We start from the raw sequence: 17,842 nt of genomic DNA on the forward strand, positions 1-17,842 counted from the left end.
AACAAAGACAGCTGGTGAGGGCAGCAAGCCTTGCTCCACGCTTTTTGCTAGCTTACCATAAACTCTGAACCACCACCGTGACATGTAACCAATTTCTGGGACAAGCCAGCGCTAACCATAGCACAGCAAGACCCAGCTCCAGGGGATCAGCATAGGTCTGTGCTAATGGGATCCCTAAAATTTAGAGTTTTGAAACCAGGCACACACCCGAGATAAAACACCAGTGTGCTGTGCTGCCTGGCAGGCATACAGGTGGGATCCAGGCAGGATGGAGACAGATCTGGTAGAAGCCAGGGACATAAGAGAGGTGATTGTTTGCTCTTCTCTGGGGATTTCCTCAAGAGTGGTGGCTGTAAATTTCCCACTCCCAGGACAAGAGAGCAGGGCAGCACTATTTCCCTCCATGCCCATCAACACTGACCCACTTCAGTGAGCGAAACAGCACCACCCACTGGACAGAGCCATTTACAACGAGTTCCATCCCGCCTACCCCGCACCCTGCAGGTGCATTTCCACTAGGGCAAGTCCACCTGAGAATCAGTGTAGCGAAGCTTTAGCTCTAAGAGAAATAAGATCTACCTTTCTCTTTCTTTTTTCTTTCTTTCTTTTTTCTTTCTTGCTTTCTTTCTTTCTTTCTTTCTTTTTCTTTCTTTCTTTCTTTTTCTTTCTTTCTTTCTTTTTCTTTCTTTCTTTCTCTTTTTTGGATCTAGCTGTTTTTAACAAGCTGACCAAAACACACCTAGGATCTAGCTTCCTTTTTTTTTTTTTTTTTTTGGACCTCTTCTTAATATGCCTAGGAGCAGGGATACAACAGGATTTCCTAACAATCAAACACATGAAAAACAGTGATCCAGACAAAATTGTGGAACAAAGGAATTCACCAAAAAAAAAAAAAAAAAAAAGAACAGGAAGAAGTCATGGCCAGGGATTTAATCAATACAGATACAGGTAAGATGTCTGAACCAGAATTTAAAATAATAATCATAAGGATACTAGCTGGGCTTGAGAAAACCATATAAGGCACTAGAGAATCCCTTACTACAAAGTTAAAAGAACTAAGAAATAGGCCAAAAATAAAAAATGCTGTAACTAATAAGCAATATGGAATGGATGCAGTGACAATGAGAATGGATGAAGCAGAGGAACAAATCAATGATATAGAAGATAAAATTATGAAAACAATGGTGATGAAAAAAGAGGGAAAGAAAAGTATTGGATCATGGATGTAAACTTAGAGAACTCAACGACCCCTTAGAGCATAATAACATTCATATCATAAGAGTCCCAGAAGAAGAAGAGAAAGGAAAGGAGCAGAAGGTTTATTTGAACATATTATAGCTGAAAACTCCCCTAATCTTGGGAAGGAAACAAACATCAAAATCCAAGAAGAACAGAGAACTCCTATTAAATTCAACAAAAGCCACCCATCACCAAGGCATATCATAGTCAAAATACACAGACAAAGAAAGAATCCTGAAAGCAGCAAGGGGAGGGGAGAAGTCCTTAATCTTACAAGGGAAGATAGATCAGGTTTGAGCTGATTTGTCCATAGAAACTTGACAGAACAGAGGAGAGTGGCATGATATATTCAACATGCTGAATGGGAAAAATATGCAGCCAAGAATACTTTATCTAGCAGGGCTGTCATTCAGAATAAAAGGAGAGATAAAGAGTTTCCCAGACAGGGGCACCTGGGTGGCTCAGTCAGTTGGGCATATGCCTTCAGCTTGAGTCATGATCTCAGATTCCTGGGGTCAAGCCCCGCATGAGGCTCCCTGCTCAGTGGGGAGTCTGCTTCTCCCTCTCCCTCTGGCCCTCCTTGCTCATGCTCTCTCTCTCTCTCTCTCTCTCTCTCAAATAAATAAAATCTTCAAAAAAGAGAGAGAGAGGGAGAAAAAGAATTTACTAAACAAAAACTAAAGAAATTTGTGATCACTAAACCAGCCCTGTAAGACATATTAAAGGGTACCCTTTAGGTAGGAAAGAAATACTAAAAGCAATAAAGACTAGAAAGGAACAGAGAACACCACGAGAAACACCCACTTTACAGGTAACACAATGGCACAAAATTCATAACTTTCAGTAATCACTTCTGAATGTAAATGAACTAAATGCTCCAATCAAAACCCATAGGATACCAGAATGGATTTAAAAAAACAAGACCCATCTATATGCTGCCTACAAGAGACTTATTTTAGACCTAAAGACACTTGTAGATTGAAAGTGAGGGGATGGAGAACCATCTATCTTCTAACGGATGCCAAAAGAAAGCCGGAGTAGCCATACTTATATCAGACAGACTAGGTTTTAAATCAAAGACTGCAGCAAAAGATAATAAAGGGCACTACATCGTAAAAGATCTATCTATCAAGAAAATTTAACAATTGTAAATATTCATGCCTTTAACTTGGGACCATGCAAATATATAAATCAATAACAAAAATAAATCAATTATAATAATACAATAATAGTAAGAAACCTTGACATCCTACTTATAGCAATGGACAAATCATCTAAGCAGAAAATCAACAAGGAAACAGTGGCTTTGAATGACACACTGAACCAGATAGACTTAACATATATATTCAGAACATTTCAGGCAGCCCGGATAGCTCAGCAGGTTGGTGCCACCTTCAGCCCAGGGTGTGATCCTGGAGACCAGAGATCAAGTCCCGTGTTGGGCTCCCTGCATAGAGCTTGCTTCTCCCTCTGCCTCTGTCTCTCTGTCTCTGTGTGTCTCTCATGAATAAATAAAATCTTTAAAAAAAAAAAACATTTCATCCTAATGCAGTAAAATACTCATTCTTTTTGAGTGCACATGGAACGTTCTCCAGAACAGATCACATACTGTGTCACAAATCAGGCTTCAACCAAGTACAAAAATATTGAGATCATACCATGCATATTTTCAAACCACAATACTATGAAACTTGAAGAAAAAATTTGGACAGATCACAAATACATACATTCTTTATGTATGTATTTCATCTTTAGATGAAAGAATGAATGGGTTAAAAAGGAACTTAAAGAAGAAATTTAAAAAGTACATGGAAGTAAATGAAAATGGAAACACAACAGTTCAATACCTTTGGCTTATAGCAAAGGCAGTCCTAAGAAGGAAATATATATCAATACAGGCCTACCTCAAGAAGCAAGAAAAGTCCCAAATATGCAAACCTAACCTTACACCTAAAGGAGCTAGGAAAAGAACAGCAAATAAAGCCTATAGACAGCAGAAGAAGGAAAATAATAAAGATTAGAGTGAAATAAGTAACATAGAAATGAAACAATAGAACAGATCAATGAAACAAAAGAGCTGATTCTTTGGAGTAATTAATAAAATTTGATCGCCAGCTCTATCAAAAAGAAAAGAGAAAGGTCCCAAATAAACAAAATCACAAGATGGAAGAGGCAAGATCACAGCCACAGAAATGCAAATAATTATAAGAGAATATTATAAAAAAAATTATATGTGAACAAACTAGGCAGTCTGGAAGAAATAGACAAATTCCTAGAAATATGCAAACTTCTAAACTGAAACAGGAAGAAATAAGAGATTTGAACAGACTCATAACCAGCAAATAAATTAACTCAGGAATGAAAAATTTCCCAACAAACAAAAGTCCAGGGCCAGGTGGCTTCCCAGGGGAATTCTACCAAACATTTAAAGAAGAATTAATACTTGTCCTTCTCAAACTGTTCAAAAAAACAGAAATCGAAGAAAAAGATCCAAACTCCTTAGATGAGGCCACCATTTCCTTGATTCCAAAACCAGACAAAGACCCCACTAAAAAGGAGAATTACTGGCCAGTATCCCTGATGATGATGAATGTAAAAATTCTCAACAACATACTAGCAAATTGAATCCAACAGTACATTAAAAGAATTATTCAGACGATCAAGTGGGATTTATTCCTGGGCTGCAGGGGTGGTTCAATATTTGCAAATCAATCAATGTCATACACCACATTAATAAAGCATAAGAACCACAGAATCCCCTCAGTAAATGCAGAAAAAGCATTTGACAAAATACAGCATCCGTTCTTGATTTTAAAAAATCCTCAACAAAGTAGGAATAGATGGAAAATACCTCAACATCATAAAGGCCATATACAAAAGACACCTTTACGGCTTCATCTTCTACCTGCTCGCCTCCGTCCTGCTCTCCCTGCTCCTGATCCTCAAGGCGGGAAGGCGGTGGAACAAGTACTTTAAGTCACGCAGACCTCTCTTCACCGGCGGCCTCGTCGGCGGCCTCTTCACCTACGTCCTGTTCTGGACGTTCCTCTACGGCATGGTGCACGTCTACTGAACCAGACTGGGAGGACTGCCGTCGGAGATTAACACCGTGTAGACTTAGTTTTTAAATTGTTGAATTCGCTGCTTGTTCTGTAACCTGATAATTTATATCTGAAGACGAAGAGCCTGTAACATTCTTCAGATTAAATGAAGCGTGAGACACTTAAAAAAAAAAAAAAAAAAAAAAACATTGCAGCAGGCACCCAACTCTTCAGTCCTATCCTCAGTTGAACTCTTGTAGTCAATATGGACATCTTCACTGCCAGTCAGAGCATTGTTTCTGTTCTTTTTGGAACCACTTCGAAACAATTCAACTGCAGTCTTCAACTCTTCTTCCCCAGCTAATACCATCCTCAATGGGGAAAAGCGGAAAGCTTTTCCTCTATGGTCAGGAACAAGACAGGGATGTCCACGCTCACCATTACTATTTAACATAGTACTGGAAGTCTTAGGCGCAGCAACCAGACAACAAAAGAAATAAAAGCATCCAAATCAACAAAGAAGAAGTCAAACTTTCACTATTTGCAGATGACATGTATAAAGAAAACCCAAAAGACTCCACCAAAAAATTGCTAGAACTCATACATGAATTCAGCAAAGTTGCAGGATATAAAATCAACATACAGAAATCTGTTGCATTTCTATACACCAATCAAGAAGCAGCAGAAAAAAGAAATCAAGGAATTGACCCCATTTACAATTGCACCAAAACCAATAAGATACCTAGGGCTAACCAAAGAGGTAAAATATCTGTACTCTGAAAAATATAGAATACTTACAAAGGAAATTGAAGAGGACACCAACAAATGGAAAGACATTGATGCTCATGGATTGGAAGAACAAATATTATTAAAATGGCTATACTACCCAGAGAAATCTACACATTTAATTCAATCCCTATCAAAATACCACCAGTATTTTTCACAGAGCTATAACAAACAATCCTAAAATTTGTACAGAACCGCCAAAAACCCTGAATAGCCAAAGCATTCCTGAAAATGAAAAACAAGGCTGGATGCATCATGATTCCAGACTTCAAGCTACATTACAAAGCTGTAATCATCAAGACAGTATGGTACTGGCACAAAAACAGACACATAGACCAATGGAACAGAATAGAAAACCCAGAAATGGTCCCTCAACTATATGGTCAACTAGTCTTAGACAAAGCAGGAGAAAATATCCAATAGAAAAAGACAGTCTCTTAAACAAATGGTGTTTGAGAAAACTGGACAACAACATGCAGAAAAATGAAACTGAACCACTTTCTTATAAAAATAAAATGTACAATAATAAATTCAAAATGGATTAAAGACCTACATGTGAGATAGGAAACCATGAAAATCCTAGAAGAGAACACAGGCAGCAACCTCTTTGACCTTGGCTGCAGCAACTTCTTACTAGACATGTCACTGTAGGCAAGGGAAACAAAAATGAAAATGAACTGTTGGGACTATCATCAAGATAAAAAGCTTCTATACAGCAAAGGAAACAATAAACAAAACTAAAAGACAACCTATGGAATAGGAGAAGATATTTGCAAATGACATATCTGATAAAGGGTTAGTATCCAAGATCTATAAAGAACTTATCAAACTCAACACCCCAAAAAACAAATAATCCAGTTAAGAAATGGGCAGAAGACTTGAATAGATACTTTTCCAAAGAAGACATCCAGATGGGTAACAGACACATGAAAAGATGCTCAACATCACTCATCATCAGGGAAATACAAGTCAAAACCACGATGAGATACCACCTCACATCTGTCAGAATAGCTAAAATTAATAACACAAGAAACAACAGGTGTTGGCATGTGGAGAAAGGGGAGCCCTCTTACATTGCTGATGGAATGTAAACTGGTGTAGCCACTCTGGAGAACAGCATGGAGGTTCCTCAAAAAGTTGAAAATAGGGGACACCTGGGTGACTCAGCAGTTGAGCATCTGCCTTTGGCTCAGGGCATGTCCCAGGATCCTGGTATCAAGTCTCACATCAGGCTCCCCAGAAGGAGCTTGCTTCTCCCTCTGCCTGTGTCTCTGCCTCTCTCTCTCTATCTATCTATCTCTCTATCTACCTATCTATCTCTCACGAATAAATAAATAAAACCATTTTTTAATTGAAAATAGAACTACCCTACTATCCAGCTATTGCACTACTAGGTATTTACCCAAAGGATACAAATACAGACTCAAAGGAGTATATCCATCCCGATGTTTATAGCAGCATTATCAACAATAATGAAGACCCCAAGTGTCCCATCGACTAATGAGTAGATAAAGGAGATGTGGCATGTACATATACCTACAGTGGAATATACACAGCCATCAAAACAAATGAAATCTTGCCATTTGCAATGACATGGATGGAGCTAGAGGGTATTATGCTAAGTGAAATAAGTCAGAGAAATACAAATACCATATGATTTCACTCGTGTAATTTAGGAAACAAAATAAATGAACATATGGGAAGGGAGAAGAAAGTGAGAAAGGCAAACCATAAAGACTTAATGATACAGAACAAACAGGGTTTATGGGGAGAGGTTGATAGAGGATGGGCTAGATGGATGATCAGTATTAAGGTGGGCAGTTCTTGTGATGAGCACTGGGTCCGTTGTATGTAAATGATGAATCACTGAATTCTACTCCTGAAACCAATATTACACTGTATGTTAACTACTTAGAATTTAAATTAAAATTTAGAGAATAAATAAATAAATAAATAATAAAATAGCTACAACCCAGTCCAAAAAAATCATTAATACAACAATATATTAACTTATAAACAACTATATACAATCATATATAATTATGCATCAGTTGCAGAGAAGCATTCTAGAAAAATGGAAAGAGAAAAAGAGAGTGATAGAAAACATGTTGGTGTGGTCATGGTATTCTTTTTTTTTTAAGATTTACTTATTTTAGAGAGAGTGTGAGCATGTGTGCATGCAAGCAGTGGTGGGGGGAGGACAGAGGGAGAGGAGAGAATCTCAAACAGACTGCCCATTGAGCACGGAGCCCCATCTCAGGATTCTGAGATCATGACCTGGGCCAAAACCAAGAGTCAGCTGATTTACCGACTGAGTCACCCAGGCATGGTCACGGTATTCTAGCTAAGGTGGTCAGGCACGGCCTCACAAGGGGATGACATTTGTGCAGAGACTTAATGAAGTGACAGACTGCCCTGTGAAGCCATCTGCCAGATCGAAGCCTTTGTGATTCCATGTTAAAAGACAGTATGTGTGTTACATGTACTGGAAGCCCCTCACATGTGCTCAGGAAAAAGCCCATCTGCAACTTCTCCTCTTCACTGAAGTCATGAACCGTTTAGGAGGCATGTCCCTTCACTGCCACCATCACTGTCTCCTGGCTACTCTTGGTGGCTACCCTGATGCTGCCCCACAGGCTTTGTCTGCTGAACTGCCTTGTCAGGAGAGGGAGAGCATCCTCCCCCTTGAAAAACTTGGTCTCTCAGAGCAGCACTGGCCCTGAGGCCCCTTCTGCACCAGTAAGCTTTAGATTAACCCTGTCTTCCCGATGTGTGTATACACGTGCATGTGCACATGTGTGCACACACACACAACACACACACACACACACACACACACACACACACACCACCACCAGTTCCTGGACTCCTCCCAATCTACATAGGTTGATTAGGTCCTCAGGATCATCTAAGAAGAGCACCATCTTAGTCTGTTCAGGCTGCTATAATAAAATACTGCATACTAGGTGGCTCAGTGAACAACAGAAACTTATTTCTCACAATCCTAGAGACTGGGAAGTCTGAGATCAAAGCACCAGCAGATTAGCCACTTCCTAGTTCATAGACGGCCATCTTCTCACTGTGTCCTTACATAGTAGGAGTGAAGGAGTGCTCTAGGGTCTCTTTTATAAGGATACTATCCCATTCATGAGGGCCTCCACTCCCAAAGCCCCCACCTCCAAAGAGCATCACACTGGGGATTAGGTTTCAACATATGACCTTTATGAAAACACCAATACTCAGTCCATAAAAAACATTCTTCAGATGTCAAGTTCCAGTGGTAGAACTTTGGGTAGAACTTTTAATCTTCTTTTATTTGTTTTTTAGTGCTTTTACATTAATACATGTACCTGGTTCAAAAAAATCAAATAATATAAAATGATAGTCAACTTAAAGAGTTGAGATGCCTGGGTGGCTCAGTCAGTTAAGCAGCCAACTCTTAATTTTGGCTCAGGTCATGATCTCAGGATCCTGAGATGGGACTCTGTGCTCAACGGGGAGTCTGCTTGAGACTCTCTCTCCCTCTCCCTCTGCACCTCCCGCCATTCATGTATGCACATGCTCAGCACTCTCTCTCAAATAAAATAAAATAAAATCTTTAAAAAACCCAAAAACTTAAGGAGTCTCATGCCCGCATCTTCATGCCAAGTCCCAATGCCCCAAGCAATCACCTGTAAACATTTATTGGGGTTACTACTACAATTCTAACTAACATGTTTATCTTATCATTTCTTGATTTGTCAACTTTAGACTTTCATAAATAGCCCACTTTCTTGCTACCTCTTTCCCCTCCCTCCAAAGTTTTACTAAAACTTTTTATTAAAATCTAGGGACCTCCGTCACTTCATATAACACATTTAAACCACTGTTGTTGTTCATATACTTTAAAAACCTATCTTGATTCCACCTGTAAGATGAACTGTCTCTATTGTTCCTTTCTTTGTCTGCATCCAGGCTTCTGTCAGGCTAGTTGGTGACTTGGGTGTGCTTCCAGTAGAAAAATGCACATGTCTTGACAGTGAGGACCTTTCATGCTTTGTCTGTAAATGGGGTGTGAAAAGCAAATGACATTTTAATTATATATATATATATGTATATATAAAATTATAATGTATATATTATATACATAATATATATCATTTGCTGTAGACCAGAATCTTGTTGTGTGGAGGGGATGCAGTACCTTTTCAAATAAGTTATTTATTAGAATTTTTAAAGTAATTTTCATTACCCTAGATTCATTACCTTCATTTTCATTTTTAAAGATTTTATTTGTTTATTCATGAGAGATGCAGAGATAGAGGAGGGTGGGCAGAGATACAGGCAGAGGGAGAAGCAGGCTCCATGCAGGGAGCCTGACATGGGACTTGATCCTGGGTCTCCAGGATCAGGCCCTGGATTGAAGGTGGCGCTAAACTGCTGAGCCACCCAGGCTGCCCCATTTTCAATTTTAAATGTTTGCTTTTAGTTTATTTTGGTCCTTCTTTCCCATGCCATTGGATTGTTTCAAATATCTAGTGATCCCTGGTTGTCTACTCATATTTTTTAACAAAGGACTTCACTGATTAATGAAGGAGACTAACATGGATAGGTTAGTATTCCCAGGAGACCTCTCCTGTGAAAAGGGAGTGGGTGTGCTGACTGGCAACTCCAAGTTTAGTAGCCAGGCATGTACCTGGCCGGCCTGGTTTTAGGGCAGTTGGGCAGGTGTGTGGGCACTCCCCTAGGGCTGCACAAGGAGGAGTTTCACTGCAAACATAACCCCTGTATTCAAGTCTTAGTCTTCTCCAAGTAGGTTGTTCAATTTTATTAGAGGACTGTTTTCTATTTTTGGCTCAAGGACAAAGCATCCTTGGGGCCAGTTGTCGAACTGATTGGGAATTGGGATAGAGACCAAGAGGCCTCTCTGTTTCCTACACAACCATTAAATTAGCTTTCTGAATTCTGTCTCACAACCAGTTTTGCTCTTAGCACCAGCCAGCTCCAGTCTGGACCTCTCAGTCTGGGAGGCCCAGCTCCCGTGCCTGTCTGGAGGACACCATTCTCTTATCTTTATGTTATCACCCACTTTCCAGAAATATGTCAAAATCTCTGGTTCTGCTCTCATCCCCATTCTTCATTTGTGCAGACTTTTCTCTTTGAGTATCTTCTCACATTTCACTGGCATCTGGGGAGGAAGAGGTCTTTATATTCATTTTGCTTTTCTGAATTATCCAAGATAGAGTATGTGCTATTACATTCACAATAAAAGTAACAACAAAAGCTATCTTTAAAATGGAAGGGATTTAGACATATCCCATCAAGCCAAAAAGAGAAGCATCTTGTCAGTATCAACCATTCCAGCACTGACCAAGAAACTGCTTTCCTACAGTGCTTCCAGCTGAATAATTATGTGGCTGGAGAATCTTGTCATATAGCCCGTGTCTTACTTGTGCTTTTTATGTCCCCAAGCTGAATTAGAGGTGTTGTAAATGCAGTAGGAGCATCAAATACAAAGCCTGCTATTAAGCAGGTGTATCAGTTAATGGTTTAAAATAGCAAGCATTCACCTGCTTGCTCTTTGGATGGACTCAGGTGCATGCTTCTTCTGCTGGCCTCACTTCAGGCCATTAGAGCAGCCCCAGTCAATTGGCAGGTGATGTGTTTGTTTGTTTAAAGGAAGACTGTCTTTAATAACAACAGAGATTTGGAGGAGAGGAACCAAGCAAAGGGCTCACAAGTAGACCATTGGAAAAATGTGTTTCTGTGCATAGGAATTGTGTCTGTGCCAGCCCTGCAGTCCCTGGGACTTGGTCGCTGTTGCTGGAATCCAAAGTTGGGGCTTCACTGCCAGCCTCCTGGGCTGAGCATTCTCTGCCATCAGGGATGGGACTGGTACTGTGGTGCTGTGGTACTCTGGTACCTCTGGCTCTGGCTCACTGGCCACCCCCATCATAGCCACTCTCTGAATCGTTGTCACTGCCACCCACTGGCCTGTAACCTCATCACCTGAGTCACTGTCATGTTCTGAATCTACATCCCTTGCTGAATATCTCTTTGTCCAGGTGGCTTGGGCTTCATCCTCACTGCTGTCATTCTGGCTGCTACTGCCCTTGTCACTCACCTGGTCTCTGTCACCTCTTCCCTTGCACACCTGTCTGGCATTGAGGTGTCACTGGCTGAGATGAAAGGGGTGATTGGGCCCCCTTTGGGCTCTCTCGGCACCCCAAAGGTCAGCTTGGGCTTGATCACACATGATAGGTGCAAGACTTCCAAGAGCACCGAGAGAGAGCTGCAAAACTCAGAACTCACACAGCATCATGTCTACTGATCTCTGTGGTCTAAGCAAGTCACACGCCAGCCCGGATTCAAGAAGTCAAAAAAGAAGCTCCACATCTTGATGGAAGGAGCTACAAAGTATGGTGGCAACTTTTTCCATCCACCATTTAATAATTCCAGTTTTGATTTCTAATTTTGTTTTCTAATTTTGTATATTCCCCAGGCTTCTGAGGACCCAGTCTCTGGAATGGTTCTACAACAACGTGAAGAGCCGCTTCAAACGCTTTGGCAGTGCCAAGGTCTTGAAGAACCTGTATAGGAAACACCGATTGGAGAGTGGAGCATGCTTCGATATTCTAGGTATGCTGGCAGCCCGCCACTATGGGAATCTTCCCTGGGCTGGTGGGATAAAAGGAGGCCTGGCTGGGAGGCCTTGACCACTGGGAACCCTCAAATGATACAGAGAAAGTTGCTTAAATATCTGCCTCCAATGAGGAACAGAAATAGGAGGACAAATACCAAAGATTCTGTTAAGTTTGAGTCATCAGCTTCCAACATCCCCACTGGGCTGTTGGGTGCATCAAGAAGACCAAAATATGTCTGTGTGTTGTGGACATTTTAATTGCAGACCCCTAGAAATCAAAGATTCTTGACCATCTCCCTGCCTAATGATTCAAATATTGGAAAGTCCTCGATGTGATCACATAGACTAGGTCTGCCCTTAGAGGGTGTACCCTCCACTCCCCTTCCCTTCTACCCCCACACTCAACTCATTCCAGGCCCACAACTTGATGTAAAGGGAGAGTCGGGAAAGTGTGGGCTTCTCTTCCCAGGAATCCTAGAGGATGATTTCCACCTTCACTGCTTGTATACACTCAAGACAACCAATGTAATTAGAATGAGAACTTATCTTCTTTGGTTCTATTAGACTAAGCAGTAGAAGGAAATCATTGTCAGGACATGAACAGCATGTACCATAAAAAAAGACTGGGATGGTTTTTCTTTGGTCTGAAGGCAGATTTTTTTTTCATCACTTTGCTGACACAGGTAAATGCTTTTTATTCACAAGAAAGAAAAAAAAAGATCTCATCCATCTCATATGGAGCTTTTTCACTGTCATTATTTTACATTGTTGTATTCTCAATAAAGTCTTTGGCTGTGTCTTATCTAAAAATATGCCAGCCAGTGAGACAGCGGGGAAACAGGATGGGAGCATTAAACACAGAGAATCATTAGGGCCTTTTGTGGTGGTTGTTAGACTCTATCTTTCAAACTATTCAGGAAGCCTAAGCTAGAGAGCAATGCTGAAGGTTTCCACAGATTATTTTTATCTTCTCTTAGCTGATTTCTCTAAAAAATTTTTTCTCAAGGAAGGGAGGCAAAAAAAAAAAAAAGAAGAAGAAAAAGAAATCAAGCTTAAAAGTAATCCTGTTAATAATAGTTTTTCAACCCAAAGAGATATCTCAAGAAAGTTCCAAAATATTATTGGCTCACTTGTTTGTATCACATCCTTTCTTTCTTCTCATATACATCCCCAGATCTGCTTTGTGTACCCCCTTATGTGTCACCAAATTCAGACCTCATTCGTTACTGCTTAATGCAAGATAAGGGGGAAAGCGAACATATGTAGAATCTTTCAGAACAAAGCATAACTCTGATCTCTTCTCCTGTCTCCCTCAGGCCCCACAGATGGGTCAGGCAGATGTGAGTCCCAAGCGGACCAGCTCAGGGCTTTGAAATTTTCAAGTGTCATTTTCTGAGGAACATCATTTACTGGGAATAGCTGTCTGCCATGGTAGAAGCATGTTTGGGTTTTGGACCGTCTGTGATTCACAACTTCTTTCATCCAGGCCTCAATATGGCACTTACCACATTGCATTCAGGGGATGGTATACAAGCCACTCTCCTGCCTAACCATGTAGAGCAATAGTTTCATCACCTCTGTGCTCCCAAAGTATGACTCAACACCTGGCATGCCTTACATCCTCACTATGGCACCAGTTTAATCTTAAAAGCATTCTGTGAGTACCAAGACACTTCACTGAAGTATTAGAATCAGTTGCTTTAATATGGTTAGTATCCATTTAAACTAAGAATTCCTTTTGATAAAAGTGAAGACAAGTGGACAAGAAACAGTTTGTGAGATGATACTCAAACTTGTTAAGCCATGATCATAAAAAAAAAAAAATGAGATTTACTCTACACACCACCTAGAAAATTTGGTTAACCAAAAATATGGGGAAATCCTCCAGTGCACATGTGGACTCCTGCTTATGTCACATGATGAAGAGCCCTTAGCATTAGCTCCCACCTATCGTTCAACACTCTTGCCATAGTTGTCACCTGCCATCCTCAATCCTAACTATACATCAGAGTCTGGGCTTGAAAAAAAAAACAGTGCCTAGGATCACCTTCCATGCTCAGCCACTTATTTCTGAATCTGTGGAGGGGGGCCCAGTACAGATATTTTTTAAAGCTCAGTGGGTTTTAAGGCATAGCCAAGATGGAGAACCCCAGCTAGCCCCTGGCCATCATTTGTCCAGTAGCATTTATAATAAGATGGCTCCATCTTCAAATCTAGCTAAGGGTACTTGTTTGCAGAATTTTTTTTTAATTTTTATTTATTTATGATAGTCACAGAGAGAGAGAGAGGCAGAGACACAGGCAGAGGGAGAAGCAGGCTCCATGCACCGGGAGCCCGATGTGGGATTCGATCCCGGGTCTCCAGGATCGCGCCCTGGGCCAAAGGCAGGCGCCAAACCGCTGCGCCACCCAGGGATCCCTGTTTGCAGAATTTTGATTGTAGGAACATAATATGCAACATCTATGGTATGCAAGGCATGTGCTCTGCTCCTGAACTCTTGGAGTAGAACTCCTTATACCTATGAAACATCTTCACCCTCTGGACCAGCGTACTTTGCCTTAACACACTCAGTCCACTGAAAATTCATTGAGTTCACAGAATCTTATGGGTCTGCCATCACGTGCACACCCTAAACTGCCATCAGTCTGTCTGGCCCCCCAAACTAGGCTTACTCATCCTGCAGCCCATATTGGGTGACCAAGCTAGGCCAGGCTGGAAAGGAGACCCACTAGTTCCATTGGATAAATCTAAGATATATTCATTACTCCAATAAACATTCAGAAAGCACTTATTGAACACCTATTATGTGCCCACTTGGTTTAAGAGTGAAAAGACAGGCAAGACCCTGCCATATCAGAGCCAATATTCCAGTGGAGAAGTCAGTAAATTTTTAAAAAATCAAGTACCCAATGGTAACTAGTGCTTGCATGACGCATCTGATATATTCAGCATGACATTTTTAACAGTTACCCAGGAAAGAAGCACTACACAAAAAGATAAAAGTAGTCATTATTAATATACTTAATCTCTAGGCAGTTGGATAAATAACATCTTGCTTTCAGTTTGTCTTAAATAAATAAAGTGGAAGAAATAAACTCTGCTTCTATTCATGAACACTGTATATCTATTTTTGACATGATTCCTGAAAAGGTCCATTAATCTTTCATCTGGAATCTGACTGAAAAACATGGTCTTTTGAAAATGCTGAGCAGGTGAAATCAGAGGTTCCTCCAACTCATGAAAGACATGACGATGTCATCTGACTGCTGCATCAGTGCTTTGAGAACAGCGTCAGCCTCTTTGTGCCTTTCTCAAATGACTCTAAAGCTCCCACCTATGAATTTCAAGGGAAACGGAGAGAAGTGCTGTACTAGAAGATTTGAAATCATGCAGAACCAGAGCTTGTTCTCTGGGCAGCTCAGTCCCCAGTGATGTTTCCAAATGTTCTCTCTCCTCGTGCTTGCCTCCACCCTCCTCCTTCACAGGACAGATAGCACGCACCCCCTCAGTGGATCCTGTCACCTTCCAGGAAGGTCTGAAGGTCTCACATCTCTTCCTTCTTGCTGAGCCAGCCTGTCTTTTAACTGGTTCCTTCCTCTCGATTTGTAAACATGCCCGAGTCTCTCTGTTTCCTAAGACATTCCTGGCCTGCACATTCCCTCACTTCCTGCCCTCCCCTCACTGACCTGTTCTCCCCACAACAGCCAGAGTACACTTTGGAAGCACATATCTGACCAGATCACCTCCATGGAAGCTTTACTGGCTTTTATGTAGCTGTTGGAATAAAGATCAAAACACAATATGGTCACCATGACTTGCATGGTCTGGGTCTCCAAGCCCAGCCACACTGCCTTTTGCTTAGGTTCTCAGATGCACCTGCTGCCCCCACTGCCTGTCCTGTGCAAGTTGTTCGCTCTGCCCCAGACACTCTCCCACCTTCCCACACCCCTTTGGCTGGTTACTCATTGTCTCTGCTGGACACACTCACTGTACTGTGAAGCACTCAATCAGAGCACTTAACAGCTCTATAATTTTACATTGATTTATATAAATCTTGGATTGGAGAATTCTTTCCACTATATCAAGTTTGTCAGGGCAGTGAGAATTTCTGCCTTTAGTCACCAATATACGCTAACACACAGCCCAGAGCCAGGCACCTAGTAGGTGCTCAGAGACTCTTTGCTGGATGGATGAATGAATGCTGGATGTAGCCACACCAAAGGGAAATATTTGCACTTAGAACTATTGCTTGGGATGGGGGGGCAGCCTGCGTGGCTCAGCAGTTTAGGGCCACCTTCAGCCCAGGGTGTGATCGTGGAGACCCCAGATCGAGTCCTGCGTCAGGATCCCTGCATGGAGCCTGCTTCTCCCTCTGCCTGTGTCTCTGTCTCTGTGTGTGTGTGTGTCTCTCTCTCAAATAAATAAAATCTTAAAAAAAAAGAAAAAGAACTATAGCTTGGGGCCTGCAGAGATGACTTATCCTAAAGACTTATATTATAAGTAAGGAAACTAAGACTCAGAAAGACAAAGACACTTGCTCAACTCAGGGTCACAGAACTGGAATAAGTGGACCACAGGCCTTTTGAAAGCCTGATCAAAAAAATACAAACACAGAGAATGGTATATGGTCAGACTGAACTGTCATGACAGGCTACACACATGAAATACGAAGCTATTACACATGAAAAATGGCCTATTTCATACAGGTAACCATCTACCTGCCTCAAATACCTACATCAGTTACCCCTGGGGTTCCCATATGGGAGTCCCTATGACAGCCCATCCAAGGAAGCACAGGGTGTATTATATGTATTAAAGGCCTATTGCTTAGTTTGACATTGCATTGATGACATTGCATTTTCCCCCTTTTGAGCTAAGGCACATAAACCCATATTTATATTCTTGGTTCTATCAAACGATGTTTTCCATCAACATTCAATTCATTTTTCTTGAGCCACCTACTGTGTAGGTGCTATCTTACGTACTGGGAACATAATACAGTGACTTTAAAACAAAATCCATCATCCCCAACTGCAGATATCTCATTTGATGAATGAATTCATTTTTATATAATAAAAATCCCCAGCTTGAAAAGGAGCTTTAGAAAGAGCTTAGCCAACTACTCTTCCAATCTGGAATTAAGATTAGGGTTGTGTGTTCGATTCAAAGAAGACCAAAGGAGAGAAAGAGGGCCTTAAAAAGTCAAACACCATGTGTTGACCTAGTCTCTCTCTGGGCTCACAACATGGACTGCATTCTATGAAAGAGAATGGTGACAGTCAAATCATTAGCTAAAGGCAACTGTTTGGGTCAGTGCCAGAGTCTGCAGCTAAAGACCAAACCCACAGTGTCACAAGCTCTTGTTCTTTCTCTCTTTCTAGTAGGGAAGCCTAGTGTCAGGTTAAGTAACGTGCTTGAGGTCACACAGCTAGTAATTTGCAGGTCCAGGAAGTAACGACCTTACATCTCTCTGGCTTTGATCTATTGTTCTGTCCTTGACTCCACATTGCCTCCAAAGAAGGTACTGGAAGAAAGTTGGGGCAGGCAGCAATGTTATACCAGAAATCAGTGTGAGAAGGAAAAGGTGACTGATCAAAAGCCATAGCATTATTATGCAACTCAGTGATTCCCTAAACCTATCTGCAAAGCTGACTTAATCAGAGTGGGCTGTGGTGGTCTGCCAGTGCTGAGACCTGCACCCCAGTGCTCACTGGGGACATGTGATAATCCCATTCTCTCTCCCACACCCTCCCTCCCTCCCTCTAGGAGGAAACTTTTTCGAAGCAAACCTGGAGAATGAAGGAAGTATTTCGGGCAGTGATTCAACATTTTACAGACAGTCGGAAGGTAAGTTTGCTTAAGAGTTTGCTGCTAACGGAAAGTTGGAGGAATAGAAACACCTTCAGACACTCAGGGTCTCCCAGCTGGATTGTAACTGTGGGACACACCTACTTGTTACTGAATGGGAGCCTCCCTGAGTCTTCCTGTCATCCACTTGTGTGAATTCATCATCACAATTGGTGAGTATATCCAAGGTGTGGCCAGAGCAGTGCATTCGCTACCCAACCCCTGGGTACTTTACATCCATCACCTGTTGAGTTTGAGTGCTGACTCCATCTTCCGGAGCTGGACTATAATAATGACCACACTTGGG

At 41.4% G+C, this 17,842-nt stretch overlaps 1 protein-coding gene across 4 annotated transcripts in view; it reads left to right on the forward strand.

Moving 5' to 3' along the window:
* LOC121478813 (myosin VIIA and Rab interacting protein) overlaps positions 1–17,842 on the forward strand; it is a 364,253-nt gene that overhangs the window by 261,763 nt on the left and 84,648 nt on the right. For all 4 annotated transcript variants that reach the window (XM_041734163.1, XM_041734162.1, XM_041734165.1 and 1 more), the window contains exons 4-5: positions 11,548–11,684; positions 17,455–17,535. In XM_041734163.1, the coding sequence (XP_041590097.1) occupies positions 11,548–11,684; positions 17,455–17,535 (218 nt within the window). The remainder of the gene's footprint in view (positions 1–11,547; positions 11,685–17,454; positions 17,536–17,842) is intronic.

The sequence above is a fragment of the Vulpes lagopus genome, chromosome 19 (assembly GCF_018345385.1).
Source record: "Vulpes lagopus strain Blue_001 chromosome 19, ASM1834538v1, whole genome shotgun sequence".
NCBI lineage: Eukaryota > Metazoa > Chordata > Mammalia > Carnivora > Canidae > Vulpes > Vulpes lagopus.